General features: G+C 48.8%; 1 protein-coding gene across 1 annotated transcript in view; it reads left to right on the plus strand.

Moving 5' to 3' along the window:
• Positions 1 to 3,088: 3,088 nt before the first annotated feature.
• The window catches only part of LOC112239784 (vacuolar protein sorting-associated protein 13B-like), a 160,692-nt gene continuing 145,909 nt past the window's right edge, over positions 3,089 to 17,871 (plus strand). The window contains 1 exon segment of the mRNA XM_042315865.1: positions 3,089 to 3,343. Within this exon segment, the coding sequence (XP_042171799.1) occupies positions 3,104 to 3,343 (240 nt within the window). The 5' untranslated portion in view covers positions 3,089 to 3,103.

Raw genomic sequence — 17,871 nt, forward strand, 5'->3', positions numbered from 1 at the left:
TGCCTGGGAGTTCCCCAGCCTAGTGCTGCTCTGAGAGAGGAGGCCTGCCTGGGAGTTCCCCAGCCTAGTGCTGCTCTGAGAGAGAGGAGGCCTGCCTGGGAGTTCCCCAGCCTAGTGCTGCTCTGAGAGAGAGGAGGCCTGCCTGGGAGTTCCCCAGCCTAGTGCTGCTCTGAGAGAGGAGGCCTGCCTGGGAGTTCCCCAGCCTAGTGCTGCTCTGAGAGAGAGGAGGCCTGCCTGGGAGTTCCCCAGCCTAGTGCTGCTCTGAGAGAGGAGGCCTGCCTGGGAGTTCCCAGCCTAGTGCTGCTCTGAGAGAGACGAGGCCTGCCTGGGAGTTCCCCAGCCTAGTGCTGCTCTGAGAGAGAGGAGGCCTGCCTGGGAGTTCCCCAGCCTAGTGCTGCTCTGAGAGAGGAGGCCTGCCTGGGAGTTCCCCAGCCTAGTGCTGCTCTGAGAGAGAGGAGGCCTGCCTGGGAGTTCCCCAGCCTAGTGCTGCTCTGAGAGAGGAGGCCTGCCTGGGAGTTCCCCAGCCTAGTGCTGCTCTGAGAGACGAGGCCTGCCTGGGAGTTCCCCAGCCTAGTGCTGCTCTGAGAGAGACGAGGCCTGCCTGGGAGTTCCCCAGCCTAGTGCTGCTCTGAGAGAGGAGGCCTGCCTGGGAGTTCCCCCAGCCTAGTGCTGCTCTGAGAGAGGAGGCCTGCCTGGGAGTTCCCCAGCCTAGTGCTGCTCTGAGAGAGACGAGGCCTGCCTGGGAGTTCCCCAGCCTAGTGCTGCTCTGAGAGAGGAGGCCTGCCTGGGAGTTCCCCAGCCTAGTGCTGCTCTGAGAGAGGAGGCCTGCCTGGGAGTTCCCCAGCCTAGTGCTGCTCTGAGAGAGAGGAGGCCTGCCTGGGAGTTCCCCAGCCTAGTGCTGCTCTGAGAGAGGAGGCCTGCCTGGGAGTTCCCCAGCCTAGTGCTGCTCTGAGAGAGAGGAGGCCTGCCTGGGAGTTCCCCAGCCTAGTGCTGCTCTGAGAGAGGAGGCCTGCCTGGGAGTTCCCCAGCCTAGTGCTGCTCTGAGAGAGACGAGGCCTGCCTGGGAGTTCCCCAGCCTAGTGCTGCTCTGAGAGAGGAGGCCTGCCTGGGAGTTCCCCAGCCTAGTGCTGCTCTGAGAGAGGAGGCCTGCCTGGGAGTTCCCCAGCCTAGTGCTGCTCTGAGAGAGGAGGCCTGCCTGGGAGTTTCCCAGCCTAGTGCTGCTCTGAGAGAGACGAGGCCTGCCTGGGAGTTCCCAGCCTAGTGCTGCTCTGAGAGAGGAGGCCTGCCTGGGAGTTCCCCAGCCTAGTGCTGCTCTGAGAGAGGAGGCCTGCCTGGGAGTTCCCCAGCCTAGTGCTGCTCTGAGAGAGGAGGCCTGCCTGGGAGTTCCCCAGCCTAGTGCTGCTCTGAGAGAGAGGAGGCCTGCCTGGGAGTTCCCCAGCCTAGTGCTGCTCTGAGAGAGGAGGCCTGCCTGGGAGTTCCCCAGCCTAGTGCTGCTCTGAGAGAGACGAGGCCTGCCTGGATCATGTCAGCACAAGGCCTCAGCGCAGACAGAATGAAAACAAGACGGAGGTCTTGGTTATTGTAAACAGCGGGAGCCAAACAAGTGGTGGAACAACAGAGCAGTTAGTTCCGTGTTCTCTGGGTTCCCGCAGGCAGCAGTTTAAAGGGCCGTTAAAGAGTTGGTTCTCTGGTGGCAGGCAGCAGTTTAAAGGGCCGTTAAAGAGTTGGTTCTCTGGGTTCCCCGGCAGGCAGCAGTTTTTAAAAGTTGGTTCTCTGGGTTCCCCGGGGCCAGTTAAAGGGCCGTTAAAAGAGTTGGTTCTCTGGGTTCCCCGGCCAGTCAGGCAGTTTAAAGGGCCGTTAAAGAGTTGGTTCTCTGGGTTCCCGGTTAAAAGAGGCAGCAGTTTAAAGGGCCGTTAAAGAGTTGGTTCTCTGGGTTCCCCGGCAGGCAGCAGTTTAAAGCAGTTTAAAGGGCCGTTAAAGAGTTGGTTCTCTGGGTTCCCGGCAGGCAGCAGTTTAAAGGGCCGTTAAAGAGTTGGTTCTCTGGGTTCCCCGGCAGGCACAGTTTAAAGCGCCGTTAAAGAGTTGGTTCTCTGGGTTCCCCGGCAGGCAACAGTTTAAAGGGCCGTTAAAGAGTTGGTTCTCTGGGTACCCGGCAGGCAACAGTTTAAAGCCAGTTGGTTCTCTGGGTTCCCCGGCAGGCAACAGTTTAAAGCGCCGTTAAAGAGTTGGTTCTCAGGACAGATTACTCATACACAGGACAGCATCCAAGTGTTCTGTTGACTGACAGACCAGACCAGACCAGACCAGACGAGAGACGACCATTGTCAGCCAGTGGCGGAGACCAAGGTTTATGGAGATTTATGAGTTCATCGAGCTTGGATCCTAAACAAGATTGTAGCCGAGGTCAGTCCCTCTGTCACGACTTGAAGGAGATGGACTGAGCCAGAACTGTCCTGTGTTTGTCTGACCAAGTGTCTGTCCGGGTTCACACGTCTCACTGTAGGAACCAACGGCTAGCTCATCTGCTTCTCATCAAGTTCAACTGTGATATTTGGGTGTTGTGATGTTGGAGAGGTACAAGACAGGGATGTCCTCTCTCTCCCTTGCTCTTTGTTGAGCGTTAAAGGGGTTTGGAGTTAAAGGGGAAGCTCACCAATTGTTTTACATGTAGACTTATTTTCACTCTTTCTGGGATTGTAGTTGAGCCCCAAAACCATTTTTTTTTCGTAACAGAAAATTGCCCTAATTACACTTGCCATTAACTACAATGCGTTGTGAAAATGTGCCTGAAGCATGTTATAAAGCATGTTATAAAGCATGTTATAAAGCATGTTATAAAGCATGTTATAAACCATGTTATAAACCATGTTATAAAGCATGTTATAAAGCATGTTATAAAGCATGTTATAAAGCATGTTATAAAGCACTCCAAACCAACTCATTGTACGTTAGAGGTGTTTAAAGCTACAAGGTGCCAGATCGACATTACACAAACCCTTTACTGATGGTTTATACTGTATGTCTCTCTGAAGTTGATCTGGTTGGTTTTAGAGGTGTTTAAAGCTACAAGGTGCCAGATCTACATTACACAAACCCTTTACTGATGGTTTATACTGTATGTCTCTCTGTGCTCCTTGTAGACCCGGTCCAGTCAGTCTCAGTGCTGTTGGAGCTGCAGGATATCCTGTTGAGGACGGGTCTGAAGGATCGGAGCCGTCTGCTGCTGGGGCCTTTCTCCTGTAGCGCCGCCCTAGAGGCCAGGTGGTGTAGGCACAGCAGCAGTCCTGAACCTGAGACTGGGACCCCTAAACTACTGCTGGACCTGAAGGGAGGCCTACTGCAGGTGAGAGGGAACACCCACAATCCTCTGGTTGGAGGCTCCCTGATTTCCCCCTCATTCCTTCCTGATTCCGGGAATTCTTCCAGCCAGGTTTTCTGGGAAACTAACAGAATTTAGAGAAATGTATCAGATTATTTACAACCCTGTGTGCCATTCTCACCCTAATTCAGTAACATAGAGTTAGTCCACCTTTCTGTCAGAGATCTGATGAGACCAAACATTTTCCCCATACTGTCATTCATCACCCTAATGACCTCTACTAATGACCTCTACTGTTATTCATCACCCTAATGACCTCTACTGGTTTATTCATCACTCTAATGACCTCTACTGTCATTCATCACCCTAATGACCTCTACTGGTTATTCTTCACCCTAATGACCTCTACTAATGACCTCTACTGTTATTCATCACCCTAATGACCTCTACTGGTTTATTCATCACTCTAATGACCTCTACTGTCATTCATCACCCTAATGACCTCTACTGGTTATTCTTCACCCTAATGACCTCTACTAATGACCTCACCCTAATGACCTCTACTGTTATTCATCATTCTAATGACCTCTACTGTTATTCATCACTCTAATGACCTCTACTGTTATTCATCACTCTAATGACCTCTACTGTTATTCATCACCCTAATGACCTCTACTTGTTATTCATCACCCTAATGACCTCTACTGGTTATTCATCACCCTAATGACCTCTACTAATGACCTCTACTGGTTATTCATCACTCTAATGACCTCTACTGGTTATTCATCACTCTAATGACCTCTACTAATGACCTCTACTGGTTATTCATCACTCTAATGACCTCTACTGGTTAATCATCACCCTAATGACCTCTACTAATGACCTCACCCTAATGACCTCTACTGTTATTCATCATTCTAATAACCTCAACTGTTATTCATCACTCTAATGACCTCTACTGTTATTCATCACCCTAATGACCTCTACTGGTTATTCATCACTCTAATGACCTCTACTAATGACTTCTACTGTTATTCATCACCCTAATGACCTCTACTGGTTATTCATCACTCTAATGATCTCTACTAATGACCTCTACTGTTATTCATCACTCTAATGACCTCTACTGTTATTCATCACTCTAATGACCTCTACTGTTATTCATCACCCTAATGACCTCTACTGTTATTCATCACTCTAATGACCTCTACTAATGACTTCTACTGTTATTCATCACTCTAATGACCTCTACTAATGACCTCTACTGTTATTCATCACTCTAATGACCTCTACTGTTATTCATCACTCTAATGACCTCTACTGTTATTCATCACCCTAATGACCTCTACTGTTATTCATCACTCTAATGACCTCTACTAATGACCTCTACTGTTATTCATCACTCTAATGACCTCTACTGTTATTCATCACTCTAATGACCTCTACTGTTATTCGTCACCCTAATGACCTCTACTGTTATTCATCACTCTAATGACCTCTACTAATGACTTCTACTGTTATTCATCTAATGACCTCTACTAATGACCTCTACTGTTATTCATCACTCTAATGACCTCTACTGTTATTCATCACCCTAATGACCTCTACTGTTATTCATCACTCTAATGACCTCTACTAATGACCTCTACTGGTTATTCATCACTGTAATGACCTCTACTGTTATTCATCACCCTAATGACCTCTACTGGTTATTCATCACTCTAATGACCTCTACTAATGACCTCTACTGGTTATTCATCACTCTAATGACTGTTAGGGATCGACTGGTACTTCTACTGTTAGGGATTGATTGGTACTTCTACTGTTAGGCTGAAGACTGGTACTTCTACTGTTAGAGATCGACTGGTACTTCTACTGTTAGGGATCGACTGGTACTTCTACTGTTAGGGATCGACTGGTACTTCTACTGTTAGGGATCGACTGGTACTTCTACTGTTAGGGATCGACTGGTACTTCTACTGTTAGGGATCGACTGGTACTTCTACTGTTAGGGATCGACTGGTACTTCTACTGTTAGGGATCGACTGGTACTTCTACTGTTAGGGATCGACTGGTACTTCTACTGTTAGGGAGATACTTATACTGTTAGGGATCGACTGGTACTTCTACTGTTAGGGATCGACTGGTACTTCTACTGGTAGGGATCGACTGGTACTTCTACTGTCAGGGTACAGACTGGTACTTCTAATGTTAGGGTACAGACTGGTACTTCTACTGTTAGGGTACAGACTGGTACTTCTACTGTTAGGGTACAGACTGGTACTTCTACTGTTAGGATCGACTGGTACTTCTACTGTTAGGGAAGACTGGTACTTCTACTGTTAGGGATCAGACTGGTACTTCTACTGTTAGGGATCGACTGGTACTTCTACTGTTAGGGATCGACTGGTACTTCTACTGTTTGGGATCAGACTGGTACTTCTACTGTTAGGGACAGACTGGTACTTCTACTGTTAGGGACAGGCTGGTACTTCTACTGTTAGGGACAGACTGGTACTTCTACTGTCAGGGTACAGACTGGTACTTCTACTGTTAGGGTACAGACTGGTACTTCTACTGTTAGGGTACAGACTGGTACTTCTACTGTTAGGGTACAGGCTGGTACTTCTACTGTTAGGGTACAGACTGGTACTTCTACTGTTAGGGTACAGACTGGTACTTCTACTGTTAGGGTACAGACTGGTACTTCTACTGTTAGGGATCGACTGGTACTTCTACTGTTAGGGATCGACTGGTACTTCTACTGTTAGGGATCGACTGGTACTTCTACTGTTAGGGATCGACTGGTACTTCTACTGTTAGGGATCGACTGGTACTTCTACTGTTAGGGATCGACTGGTACTTCTACTTAGGATCGACTGGTACTTCTACTGTTAGGGATCGACTGGTACTTCTACTGTTAGGATCGACTGGTACTTCTACTGTTAGGGATCGACTGGTACTTCTACTGTTAGGGATCGACTGGTACTTCTACTGTTAGGGATCGACTGGTACTTCTACTGGTAGGGATCGACTGGTACTTCTACTGTCAGGGTACAGACTGGTACTTCTACTGTTAGGGTACAGACTGGTACTTCTACTGTTAGGGTACAGACTGGTACTTCTACTGTTAGGGTACAGACTGGTACTTCTACTGTTAGGGATCAGACTGGTACTTCTACTGTTAGGGAAGACTGGTACTTCTACTGTTAGGGTACAGACTGGTACTTCTACTGTTAGGGTACAGACTGGTACTTCTACTGTTAGGGATCGACTGGTACTTCTAGTGTTTGGGTACAGACTGGTACTTCTACTGTTAGGGTACAGACTGGTACTTCTACTGTTAGGGTACAGACTGGTACTTCTACTGTTAGGGTACAGACTGGTACTTCTACTGTTCAGGGTACAGACTGGTACTTCTACTGTTAGGGTACAGACTGGTACTTCTACTGTTAGGGTACAGACTGGTACTTCTACTGTTAGGGTACAGGCTGGTACTTCTACTGTTAGGGTACAGACTGGTACTTCTACTGTCAGGGTACAGACTGGTACTTCTACTGTTAGGGTACAGACTGGTACTTCTACTGTTAGGGTACAGACTGGTACTTCTACTGTTAGGCTGAAGACTGGTACTTCTACTGTTAGGGTACAGACTGGTACTTCTACTGTTAGGGTACAGACTGGTACTTCTACTGTTAGGGATCGACTGGTACTTCTACTGTTAGGCTGAAGACTGGTACTTCTACTGTTAGGGTACAGACTGGTACTTCTACTGTTAGGGTACAGACTGGTACTTCTACTGTTAGGGTACAGACTGGTACTTCTACTGTTAGGGTACAGACTGGTACTTCTACTGTTAGGGTACAGACTGGTACTTCTACTGTTAGGGTACAGACTGGTACTTCTACTGTTAGGTACAGACTGGTACTTCTACTGTTAGGGTACAGACTGGTACTTCTACTGTTAGGGTACAGACTGGTACTTCTACTGTTAGGGGTACAGACTGGTACTTCTACTGTTAGGGTACAGACTGGTACTTCTACTGTTAGGGATCGACTGGTACTTCTACTGTTAGGGTACAGACTGGTACTTCTACTGTTAGGGATCGACTGGTACTTCTACTGTTAGGGATCGACTGGTACTTCTACTGTTAGGGTACAGACTGGTACTTCTACTGTTAGGGTACAGACTGGTACTTCTACTGTTAGGTACAGACTGGTACTTCTACTGTTAGGGTACAGACTGGTACTTCTACTGTTAGGGTACAGACTGGTACTTCTACTGTTAGGGTACAGACTGGTACTTCTACTGTTAGGGTGAAGACTGGTACTTCTACTGTTAGGGTACAGACTGGTACTTCTACTGTTAGGGTACAGACTGGTACTTCTACTGTTAGGGTACAGACTGGTACTTCTACTGTTAGGGATCAGACTGGTACTTCTACTGTTAGGGTACAGACTGGTACTTCTACTGTTAGGGTACAGACTGGTACTTCTACTGTTAGGGTACAGACTGGTACTTCTACTGTTAGGGTACAGACTGGTACTTCTACTGTTAGGGTACAGACTGGTACTTCTACTGTTAGGGTACAGACTGGTACTTCTACTGTTAGGGTACAGACTGGTACTTCTACTGTTAGGGTACAGACTGGTACTTCTACTGTTAGGGTACAGACTGGTACTTCTACTGTTAGGGTACAGACTGGTACTTCTACTGTTAGGGTACAGACTGGTACTTCTACTGTTAGGGTACAGACTGGTACTTCTACTGTTAGGGTACAGACTGGTACTTCTACTGTTAGGGTACAGACTGGTACTTCTACTGTTAGGGTACAGACTGGTACTTCTACTGTTAGGGTACAGACTGGTACTTCTACTGTTAGGGTACAGACTGGTACTTCTACTGTTAGGGTACAGACTGGTACTTCTACTGTTAGGGTACAGACTGGTACTTCTACTGTTAGGGTACAGACTGGTACTTCTACTGTTAGGGTACAGACTGGTACTTCTACTGTTAGGGTACAGACTGGTACTTCTACTGTTAGGGTACAGACTGGTACTTCTACTGTTAGGGTACAGACTGGTACTTCTACTGTTAGGGATCGACTGGTACTTCTACTGTTAGGGACAGACTGGTACTTCTACTGTTAGGGTACAGACTGGTACTTCTACTGTTAGGGTACAGACTGGTACTTCTACTGTTAGGGTACAGACTGGTACTTCTACTGTTAGGGTACAGACTGGTACTTCTACTGTTAGGGTACAGACTGGTACTTCTACTGTTAGGGTACAGACTGGTACTTCTACTGTTAGGGTACAGACTGGTACTTCTACTGTTAGGGTACAGACTGGTACTTCTACTGTTAGGGTACAGACTGGTACTTCTACTGTTAGGGACAGACTGGTACTTCTACTGTTAGGGTACAGACTGGTACTTCTACTGTTAGGGATCGACTGGTACTTCTAGTGTTTGGGTACAGACTGGTACTTCTACTGTTAGGGTACAGACTGGTACTTCTACTGTTAGGGTACAGACTGGTACTTCTACTGTTAGGGTACAGACTGGTACTTCTACTGTTAGGGTACAGACTGGTACTTCTACTGTTAGGGTACAGACTGGTACTTCTACTGTTAGGGTACAGACTGGTACTTCTACTGTTAGGTACAGACTGGTACTTCTACTGTTAGGGTACAGACTGGTACTTCTACTGTTAGGGTGAAGACTGGTACTTCTACTGTTAGGTACAGACTGGTACTTCTACTGTTAGGGTACAGACTGGTACTTCTACTGTTATTGGTACTTCTACTGTTAGGCTGAAGACTGGTACTTCTACTGTTAGGGACAGACTGGTACTTCTACTGTTAGGGTACAGACTGGTACTTCTACTGTTTAGTACTTCTAGGTTTGGGTACAGACTGGTACTTCTACTGTTAGGGTACTGTTAGGGTACACTGGTACTTCTACTGTTAGGGTACAGACTGGTACTTCAGGGTACAGACCTGTACTTCTACTGGGTACAGACTGGTACTTCTACTGTTAGGGTACAGACTGGTACTTCTACTGTTAGGTACAGGCTGGTACTTCTACTGTTAGGGTACAGACTGGTACTTCTACTGTCAGGGTACAGACTGGTACTTCTACTGTTAGGGTACAGACTGGTACTTCTACTGTTAGGGTACAGACTGGTACTTCTACTGTTAGGCTGAAGACTGGTACTTCTACTGTTAGGGTACAGACTGGTACTTCTACTGTTAGGGTACAGACTGGTACTTCTACTGTTAGGGATCGACTGGTACTTCTACTGTTAGGCTGAAGACTGGTACTTCTACTGTTAGGGTACAGACTGGTACTTCTACTGTTAGGTACAGACTGGTACTTCTACTGTTAGGGTACAGACTGGTACTTCTACTGTTAGGGTACAGACTGGTACTTCTACTGTTAGGGTACAGACTGGTACTTCTACTGTTAGGGTACAGACTGGTACTTCTACTGTTAGGGTACAGACTGGTACTTCTACTGTTAGGGTACAGACTGGTACTTCTACTGTTAGGGATCGACTGGTACTTCTACTGTTAGGGTACAGACTGGTACTTCTACTGTTAGGGATCAGACTGGTACTTCTACTGTTAGGGATCGACTGGTACTTCTACTGTTAGGGTACAGACTGGTACTTCTACTGTTAGGGTACAGACTGGTACTTCTACTGTTAGGGTACAGACTGGTACTTCTACTGTCAGGGTACAGACTGGTACTTCTACTGTTAGGGTACAGACTGGTACTTCTACTGTTAGGCTGAAGACTGGTACTTCTACTGTTAGGGTACAGACTGGTACTTCTACTGTCAGGGTACAGACTGGTACTTCTACTGTCAGGGTACAGACTGGTACTTCTACTGTTAGGGTACAGACTGGTACTTCTACTGTTAGGGTACAGACTGGTACTTCTACTGTCAGGGTACAGACTGGTACTTCTACTGTCAGGGTACAGACTGGTACTTCTACTGTTAGGGTACAGACTGGTACTTCTACTGTCAGGGTACAGACTGGTACTTCTACTGTCAGGGTACAGACTGGTACTTCTACTGTTAGGGTACAGACTGGTACTTCTACTGTTAGGGTACAGACTGGTACTTCTACTGTTAGGGTACAGACTGGTACTTCTACTGTTAGGGTACAGACTGGTACTTCTACTGTTAGGGTACAGACTGGTACTTCTACTGTTAGGGTACAGACTGGTACTTCTACTGTTAGGGTACAGACTGGTACTTCTACTGTTAGGGTACAGACTGGTACTTCTACTGTTAGGGTACAGACTGGTACTTCTACTGTCAGGGTACAGACTGGTACTTCTACTGTTAGGGTACAGACTGGTACTTCTACTGTTAGGGTACAGACTGGTACTTCTACTGTTAGGGTACAGACTGGTACTTCTACTGTCAGGGTACAGACTGGTACTTCTACTGTCAGGGTACAGACTGGTACTTCTACTGTTAGGGATCGACTGGTACTTCTACTGTTAGGGTGAAGACTGGTACTTCTACTGTTAGGGTACAGACTGGTACTTCTACTGTTAGGGTACAGACTGGTACTTCTACTGTTAGGGATCGACTGGTACTTCTAGTGTTTGGGTACAGACTGGTACTTCTACTGTTAGGGTACAGACTGGTACTTCTACTGTTAGGTACAGGACTGGTACTTCTACTGTTACTGGGTACAGACTGGTACTTCTACTGTTAGGGTACAGACTGGTACTTCTACTGTTAGGGTACAGACTGGTACTTCTACTGTTAGGGTACAGACTGGTACTTCTACTGTTAGGGTACAGACTGGTACTTCTACTGTTAGGGTGACAGACTGGTACTTCTACTGTTAGGGTACAGACTGGTACTTCTACTGTTAGGGTACAGACTGGTACTTCTACTGTTAGGGTACAGACTGGTACTTCTACTGTTAGGGTACAGACTGGTACTTCTACTGTTAGGGTACAGACTGGTACTTCTACTGTTAGGGTACAGACTGGTACTTCTACTGTTAGGGTACAGACTGGTACTTCTACTGTTAGGTACAGACTGGTACTTCTACTGTTAGGGTACAGACTGGTACTTCTACTGTTAGGGTACAGACTGGTACTTCTACTGTTAGGGTACAGACTGGTACTTCTACTGTTAGGTACAGACTGGTACTTCTACTGTTAGGGTACAGACTGGTACTTCTACTGTTAGGGTACAGACTGGTACTTCTACTGTTAGGGATCGACTGGTACTTCTACTGTTAGGGTACAGACTGGTACTTCTACTGTTAGGGTCAGACTGGTACTTCTACTGTTAGGGTCAGACTGGTACTTCTACTGTTAGGGTACAGACTGGTACTTCTACTGTTAGGGTACAGACTGGTACTTCTACTGTTAGGGTACAGACTGGTACTTCTACTGTCAGGGTACAGACTGGTACTTCTACTGTTAGGGTACAGACTGGTACTTCTACTGTTAGGGTACAGACTGGTACTTCTACTGTTAGGCTGAAGACTGGTACTTCTACTGTTAGGGTACAGACTGGTACTTCTACTGTCAGGGTACAGACTGGTACTTCTACTGTCAGGGTACAGACTGGTACTTCTACTGTTAGGGTACAGACTGGTACTTCTACTGTTAGGGTACAGACTGGTACTTCTACTGTTAGGGTACAGACTGGTACTTCTACTGTTAGGGTACAGACTGGTACTTCTACTGTTAGGGTACAGACTGGTACTTCTACTGTCAGGGTACAGACTGGTACTTCTACTGTTAGGGTACAGACTGGTACTTCTACTGTTAGGGTACAGACTGGTACTTCTACTGTTAGGGTACAGACTGGTACTTCTACTGTTAGGGTACAGACTGGTACTTCTACTGTTAGGTACAGACTGGTACTTCTACTGTTAGGGTACAGACTGGTACTTCTACTGTTAGGGTACAGACTGGTACTTCTACTGTTAGGGTACAGACTGGTACTTCTACTGTTAGGGTACAGACTGGTACTTCTACTGTTAGGTACAGACTGGTACTTCTACTGTTAGGTACAGACTGGTACTTCTACTGTTAGGGTACAGACTGGTACTTCTACTGTCAGGGTACAGACTGGTACTTCTACTGTTAGGGTACAGACTGGTACTTCTACTGTTAGGGTACAGACTGGTACTTCTACTGTTAGGGTACAGACTGGTACTTCTACTGTTAGGGTACAGACTGGTACTTCTACTGTTAGGGTACAGACTGGTACTTCTACTGTTAGGGTACAGACTGGTACTTCTACTGTTAGGGTACAGACTGGTACTTCTACTGTTAGGGTACAGACTGGTACTTCTACTGTTAGGGTACAGACTGGTACTTCTACTGTTAGGGTACAGACTGGTACTTCTACTGTTAGGGTACAGACTGGTACTTCTACTGTTAGGGTACAGACTGGTACTTCTACTGTTAGGTACAGACTGGTACTTCTACTGTTAGGGTACAGACTGGTACTTCTACTGTTAGGGATCAGACTGGTACTTCTACTGTTAGGGTGCAGACTGCCATTAACAGGAAGATCAGTCACAACTCAGCACTTAATACATAATCATACACTTCCTTCTGCAAATACTGAGTGTTTGTGGTGTTTTAATGAAGTCTTGTACAAAAACCACCCAAATTCCTTCCGTTCCAGCCCCAAACTTTAGAAATACCCACATGTTCCTGTTTTTACGTTTAGTCACCCTCCTCCACAGCAGAGTAGAGCCCAGTCTGGTTCCGTGTCTCAACTATTTTTTTGACTCAGAGATTTCCTGCCTTCCTGTCCAAACCCCATCCCCAATCCCATCCTTAATCCCCAACCCCATCCCGAACTCTACCCTCTCCTTAAACCCCAGCCTCAACCCAAACCAAGCCCCAACCCCATCCTTAACCCCCAACCCCTTCCTTAACCCCCAGCCCCAACCCCTTCCTTAACCCCATCTTTAACCCTCACCACCAACCCCAGCCGCAACCCCATCCTTAACCCCCAACCCCTTCCTTAACCCCCAGCCCCAACCCCTTCCTTAACCCCATCTTTAACCCTCACCACCAACCCCAGCCACAACCCCATCCTTAACCCCCAACCCCATTCTTAACCCCAAGCTCCAACCCCATCCTTAACCCCCAACCCCTTCCTTAACCCCCAGCCCCAACCCCTTCCTTAACCCCATATTTAACCCTCACCACCAACCCCAGCCACAACCCCATCCTTAACCCCCAACCCCATCCTTAACCCCAAGCTCCAACCCCATCCTTAACCCCCAGCCCCAACCCCATCCTTAACCCCTAACCCCATCCTTAACCCCCAACCCCTTCCTTGACCCCATCTTTAACCCTCACCACCAACCCCAGCCCCAAATCCATCCTTAACCCCCAGCCCCAACCCCATCCTTAACCCCTAACCCCATCCTTAACCCCCAACCCCTTCCTTGACCCCATCTTTAACCCTCACCACCAACCCCCAGCCCCAAATCCATCCTTAACCCTCACCACCAAAACCCATCCTTAACCCCAGCCCCAACCCCATCCTTAACCCCCAACCCCAACTCCATCCTTAACCCCCAGCCCCCCTTCCTCCAACCCCATCTTTAACCCCCAACCCCAACTCCATCCTTAACCCCAGCCCCAAACCCTCACCCCAACCCCACCCATCCTTAACCCTCAGCCCCAACCCCACCCTTCCTTAACCCTCACCCCAACCCCACCCATCCTCCACCCTCATCCCCAGCCCCAACAACTCAACACTTAATACATAATCATACATTTCCTTCTGCAAATACATACTGTTTGTGGTGATTTAATGAAGTCTTGTACAAAAACACCCAAATTCCAGTTCCAGCTCCAAACTTTTTCCTGTTTTTACGTTTAGTCACCCTCCTCCACAGCAGAGTAGAGCCCAGTCTGGTTCCGTGTCTCAACTGTTTTTTTGACTCAATTCCTGCCTTCCTGTCCAAACCCATTCCCCAACCCCCACCCCCACCCCATTCTTAACCCCAGCTCCATCCTTATCCCCAACCCCATCCTTAACCACCAGCCCAAACTCCATCCTTAACCCCCAGCCCAAACTCCATCCTTAACCCCAGCCCAAACTCCATCCTTAACCCTCAGCCCCAGCCCCATCCTTAAACCCCAACCCCTTAACCCCCATCCCCATATTTAACCCCCAGCCCAAACCCCATCATTAACCCCTAACCCCATCATTAAACCGCAAACCCATCCTTAACCCCCAGCCCCAACCCCATCCTTAACCCCCAGCATCAACCCCATCCTTAACCCCATCCTTAACCCCCCAGCCCAAACCCCATCATTAACCCCAACCCCATCCTTAACCCCCAACCCTATCCTTCACCCCCACCCTATCCTTCACCACCTACCCCATCCTTAACCACCAACCCATCATTAACCCCCAAACCCATCCTTAACCCCCAACCCCAGCCTTAACCCCCAACCCTATCCTTCACCCCCTACCCTATCCTTCACCCCTCCCCCATTCATAACCCCCAACCCCATCCTTAACCCCCAACCCCATCCTTAACCCCCAACCCCATCCTTAACCCCGAACCCATCCTTAACCCCCAAACCCGTCCTTTACCCCCAAACCCATCCTTAACCCCCAACCCCATCCTTAACCCCCAAACCCATCCATAACCCCAACCCCATCCTTAAGCCCCAACCCCATCCTTAACCCCCAACCCCATCCTTAACCCCCAAACCCATCCTTAACCCTCATCCCCAACCCCATCCTTTACCCCAACCCCATCGTTAACCCCCAGCCCCGACCCCATCCTTTACCCCAACCCCATCCTTTACCCCAACCCCATTCTTAACCCCCAACCCCATCCTTTACCCCAACCCCATTCTTAACCCCCAACCCCATCATTAACCCCAAACCCAGTCTTTACCCCAACCCCATCCTTACCCCAAACCCCATCCTTTACCCCCAACCCCATCCTTTACCCCAACCCCATCCTTAACCCCATCCTTAACCCTAGCTCAGCCCCAACCCCATTCTTAACCCCCAACCCCATCATTAACTCCCAACCCCATTCTTTACCCCAACCCCATCCTTAACCCCTAACCTCATCCTTAACACCCAACCCCATTCTTTACCCCAACCCCATCCTTAACCCAACCCCATCCTTAACCCCCAACCTTAACCCCCAACCCCATCCTTAACCCCCAGCCCCAACCCCATCCTTACCCCAACCCCATCCTGAACCCAACCCCATCCTTAACCCCCAACCCCATCCTTAACTCCACCTTAACCCCCAACCCCATCCTTAACCCCAACCCCATCTTAACCCCCAACCCCATCCTTTACCCCCAACCCCATCCTTAACCCAACCCCATCCTTAACCCCAACCTTAACCCCCAGCCCCATCCTTAACCTCCAACCCCATCCTTAACCCCCAACCCCATCCTTAACTCCACCTTAACCCCCAACCCCATCCTTAACCCCAACCCCTTCTTAACCCCCAACCCCATCCTTTACCCCAACCCCAGTCTTTACCCCAACCCCATCCTTCACCCCCAACCCCATCATTTACCCCCAACCCCATCCTTTACCCCAACCCCATCCTTAACCCCATTCTTAACCCCTAGCTCCTAGCCCCAACCCCATCCTTAACCCCCAACCCCATTCTTAACCCCCAACCCCATCATTAACTCCCAACCCCATTATTTACCCCAACCCCATCCTTAACCCCTAACCTCATCCTTAACCCCAACCCCATCCTTAACCCCCAACCCCATTCTTTACCCCAACCCCATCCTTAACCCAACACCAACCTTAACCCCCAGCCCCATCCTTAACCCCCAACCCCATCCTTTACCCCAACCCCATTCTTAACCCCCAAACCCATCCTTTACCCCAACCCCATTCTTAACCCCCAACCCCATCATTAACCCCAAACCCAGTCTTTACCCCAACCCCATCCTTTACCCCCAACCCCATCCTTTACCCCCAACCCCATCCTTTACCCCAACCCCATCCTTAACCCCATCCTTAACCCCTAGCTCCTACCCCCAACCCCATTCTTAACCCCCAACCCCATCATTAACTCCCAACCCCATTCTTTACCCCAACCCCATCCGTAACCCCTAACCTCATCCTTAACTCCCAACCCCATTCTTTACCCCAACCCCATCCTTAACCCCCAACCCCATCATTTACCCCCAACCCCATCCTTTACCCCAACCCCATCCTTAACCCCATTCTTAACCCCTAGCTCCTAGCCCCAACCCCATCCTTAACCCCCAACCCCATTCTTAACCCCCAACCCCATCATTAACTCCCAACCCCATTATTTACCCCAACCCCATCCTTAACCCCTAACCTCATCCTTAAACCCCAACCCCATCCTTAACCCCCAACCCCATTCTTTACCCCAACCCCATCCTTAACCCAACCCCAACCTTAACCCCAGCCCCATCCTTAACCCCCAAACCCCATCCTTAATCCCCAGCCCCAACCCCATCCTTTACCCCAACCCCATCCTTAACCCAACCCCAACCTTAACCCCCAGCCCCATCCTTAACCCCCAAACCCATCCTTAACCCCCAGCCCCAACCCCATCCTTAACCCAACCCCATCCTTAACCCAACCCCATCCTTAACCCCCAACCTTAACCCCAGCCCCATCCTTAACCTCCAACCCCATCCTTAACCCCCAACCCCATCCTTAACCCCCAACCCATCGTTAACTCCACCTTAACCCCCAACCCCATCCTTTACCACAACCCCATTCTTAATCCCCAACCCCATCATTAACCCCCAACCCAGTCTTTACCCCAACCCCATCCTTAACCCCATTCTTAACCCCTAGCTCCTAGCCCCAACCCCATCCTTAACCCCCAACCCCATCATTAACTCCCAGCCCCATCTTTAACCCCAACCCCATTCTTAACCCCCAGCCCCAACCCCATCCTTTACCCCCATCCTTAACCCCCAACATTAACCCCCAGCCCCATCCTTAACCCCGAACCTTAACCCCAGCCCCATCCTTAACCCCCAACCCCATCTTAACCCCAACCCCATCCTTAACTCCACCTTAACCCCCAACCCCATCCTTAACCCCCATCCCCTATCCCATCCTTTACCCCAACCCCATCCTTTACCCCAACCCCATCTTAACCCAACCCCATCCTTAACCCCCAACCTTAACCCCCAGCCCCATCCTTAACCCCCAGCCCCATCCTTAACTCCCAACCCCATCCTTAACCCCATCTTTAACCCCCAACCCCATCCTTAACCCCATCCTTAACTCCCAACCCCAACCTTAACCCCCAACCCCATCCTTAACCCCATCCTTAACCCCAACCCCATTCTTAACCCCCAGCCCCAACCCCATCTTTACCCCATCCTTAACCCCCAACATTAACCCCCAGCCCCATCCTTAACCCCGAACCTTAACCCCCAGCCCCATCCTTAACCCCCAACCCCATCCTTAACCCCCAACCCCATCCTTAACCCCCAACCCCATCCTTAACTCCACCTTAACCCCAACCCCATCCTTAACCCCCATCCCC

Source organism: Oncorhynchus tshawytscha, unplaced genomic scaffold (genome assembly GCF_018296145.1).
Source record: "Oncorhynchus tshawytscha isolate Ot180627B unplaced genomic scaffold, Otsh_v2.0 Un_contig_8019_pilon_pilon, whole genome shotgun sequence".
NCBI classification, from domain to species: Eukaryota; Metazoa; Chordata; class Actinopteri; order Salmoniformes; family Salmonidae; genus Oncorhynchus; species Oncorhynchus tshawytscha.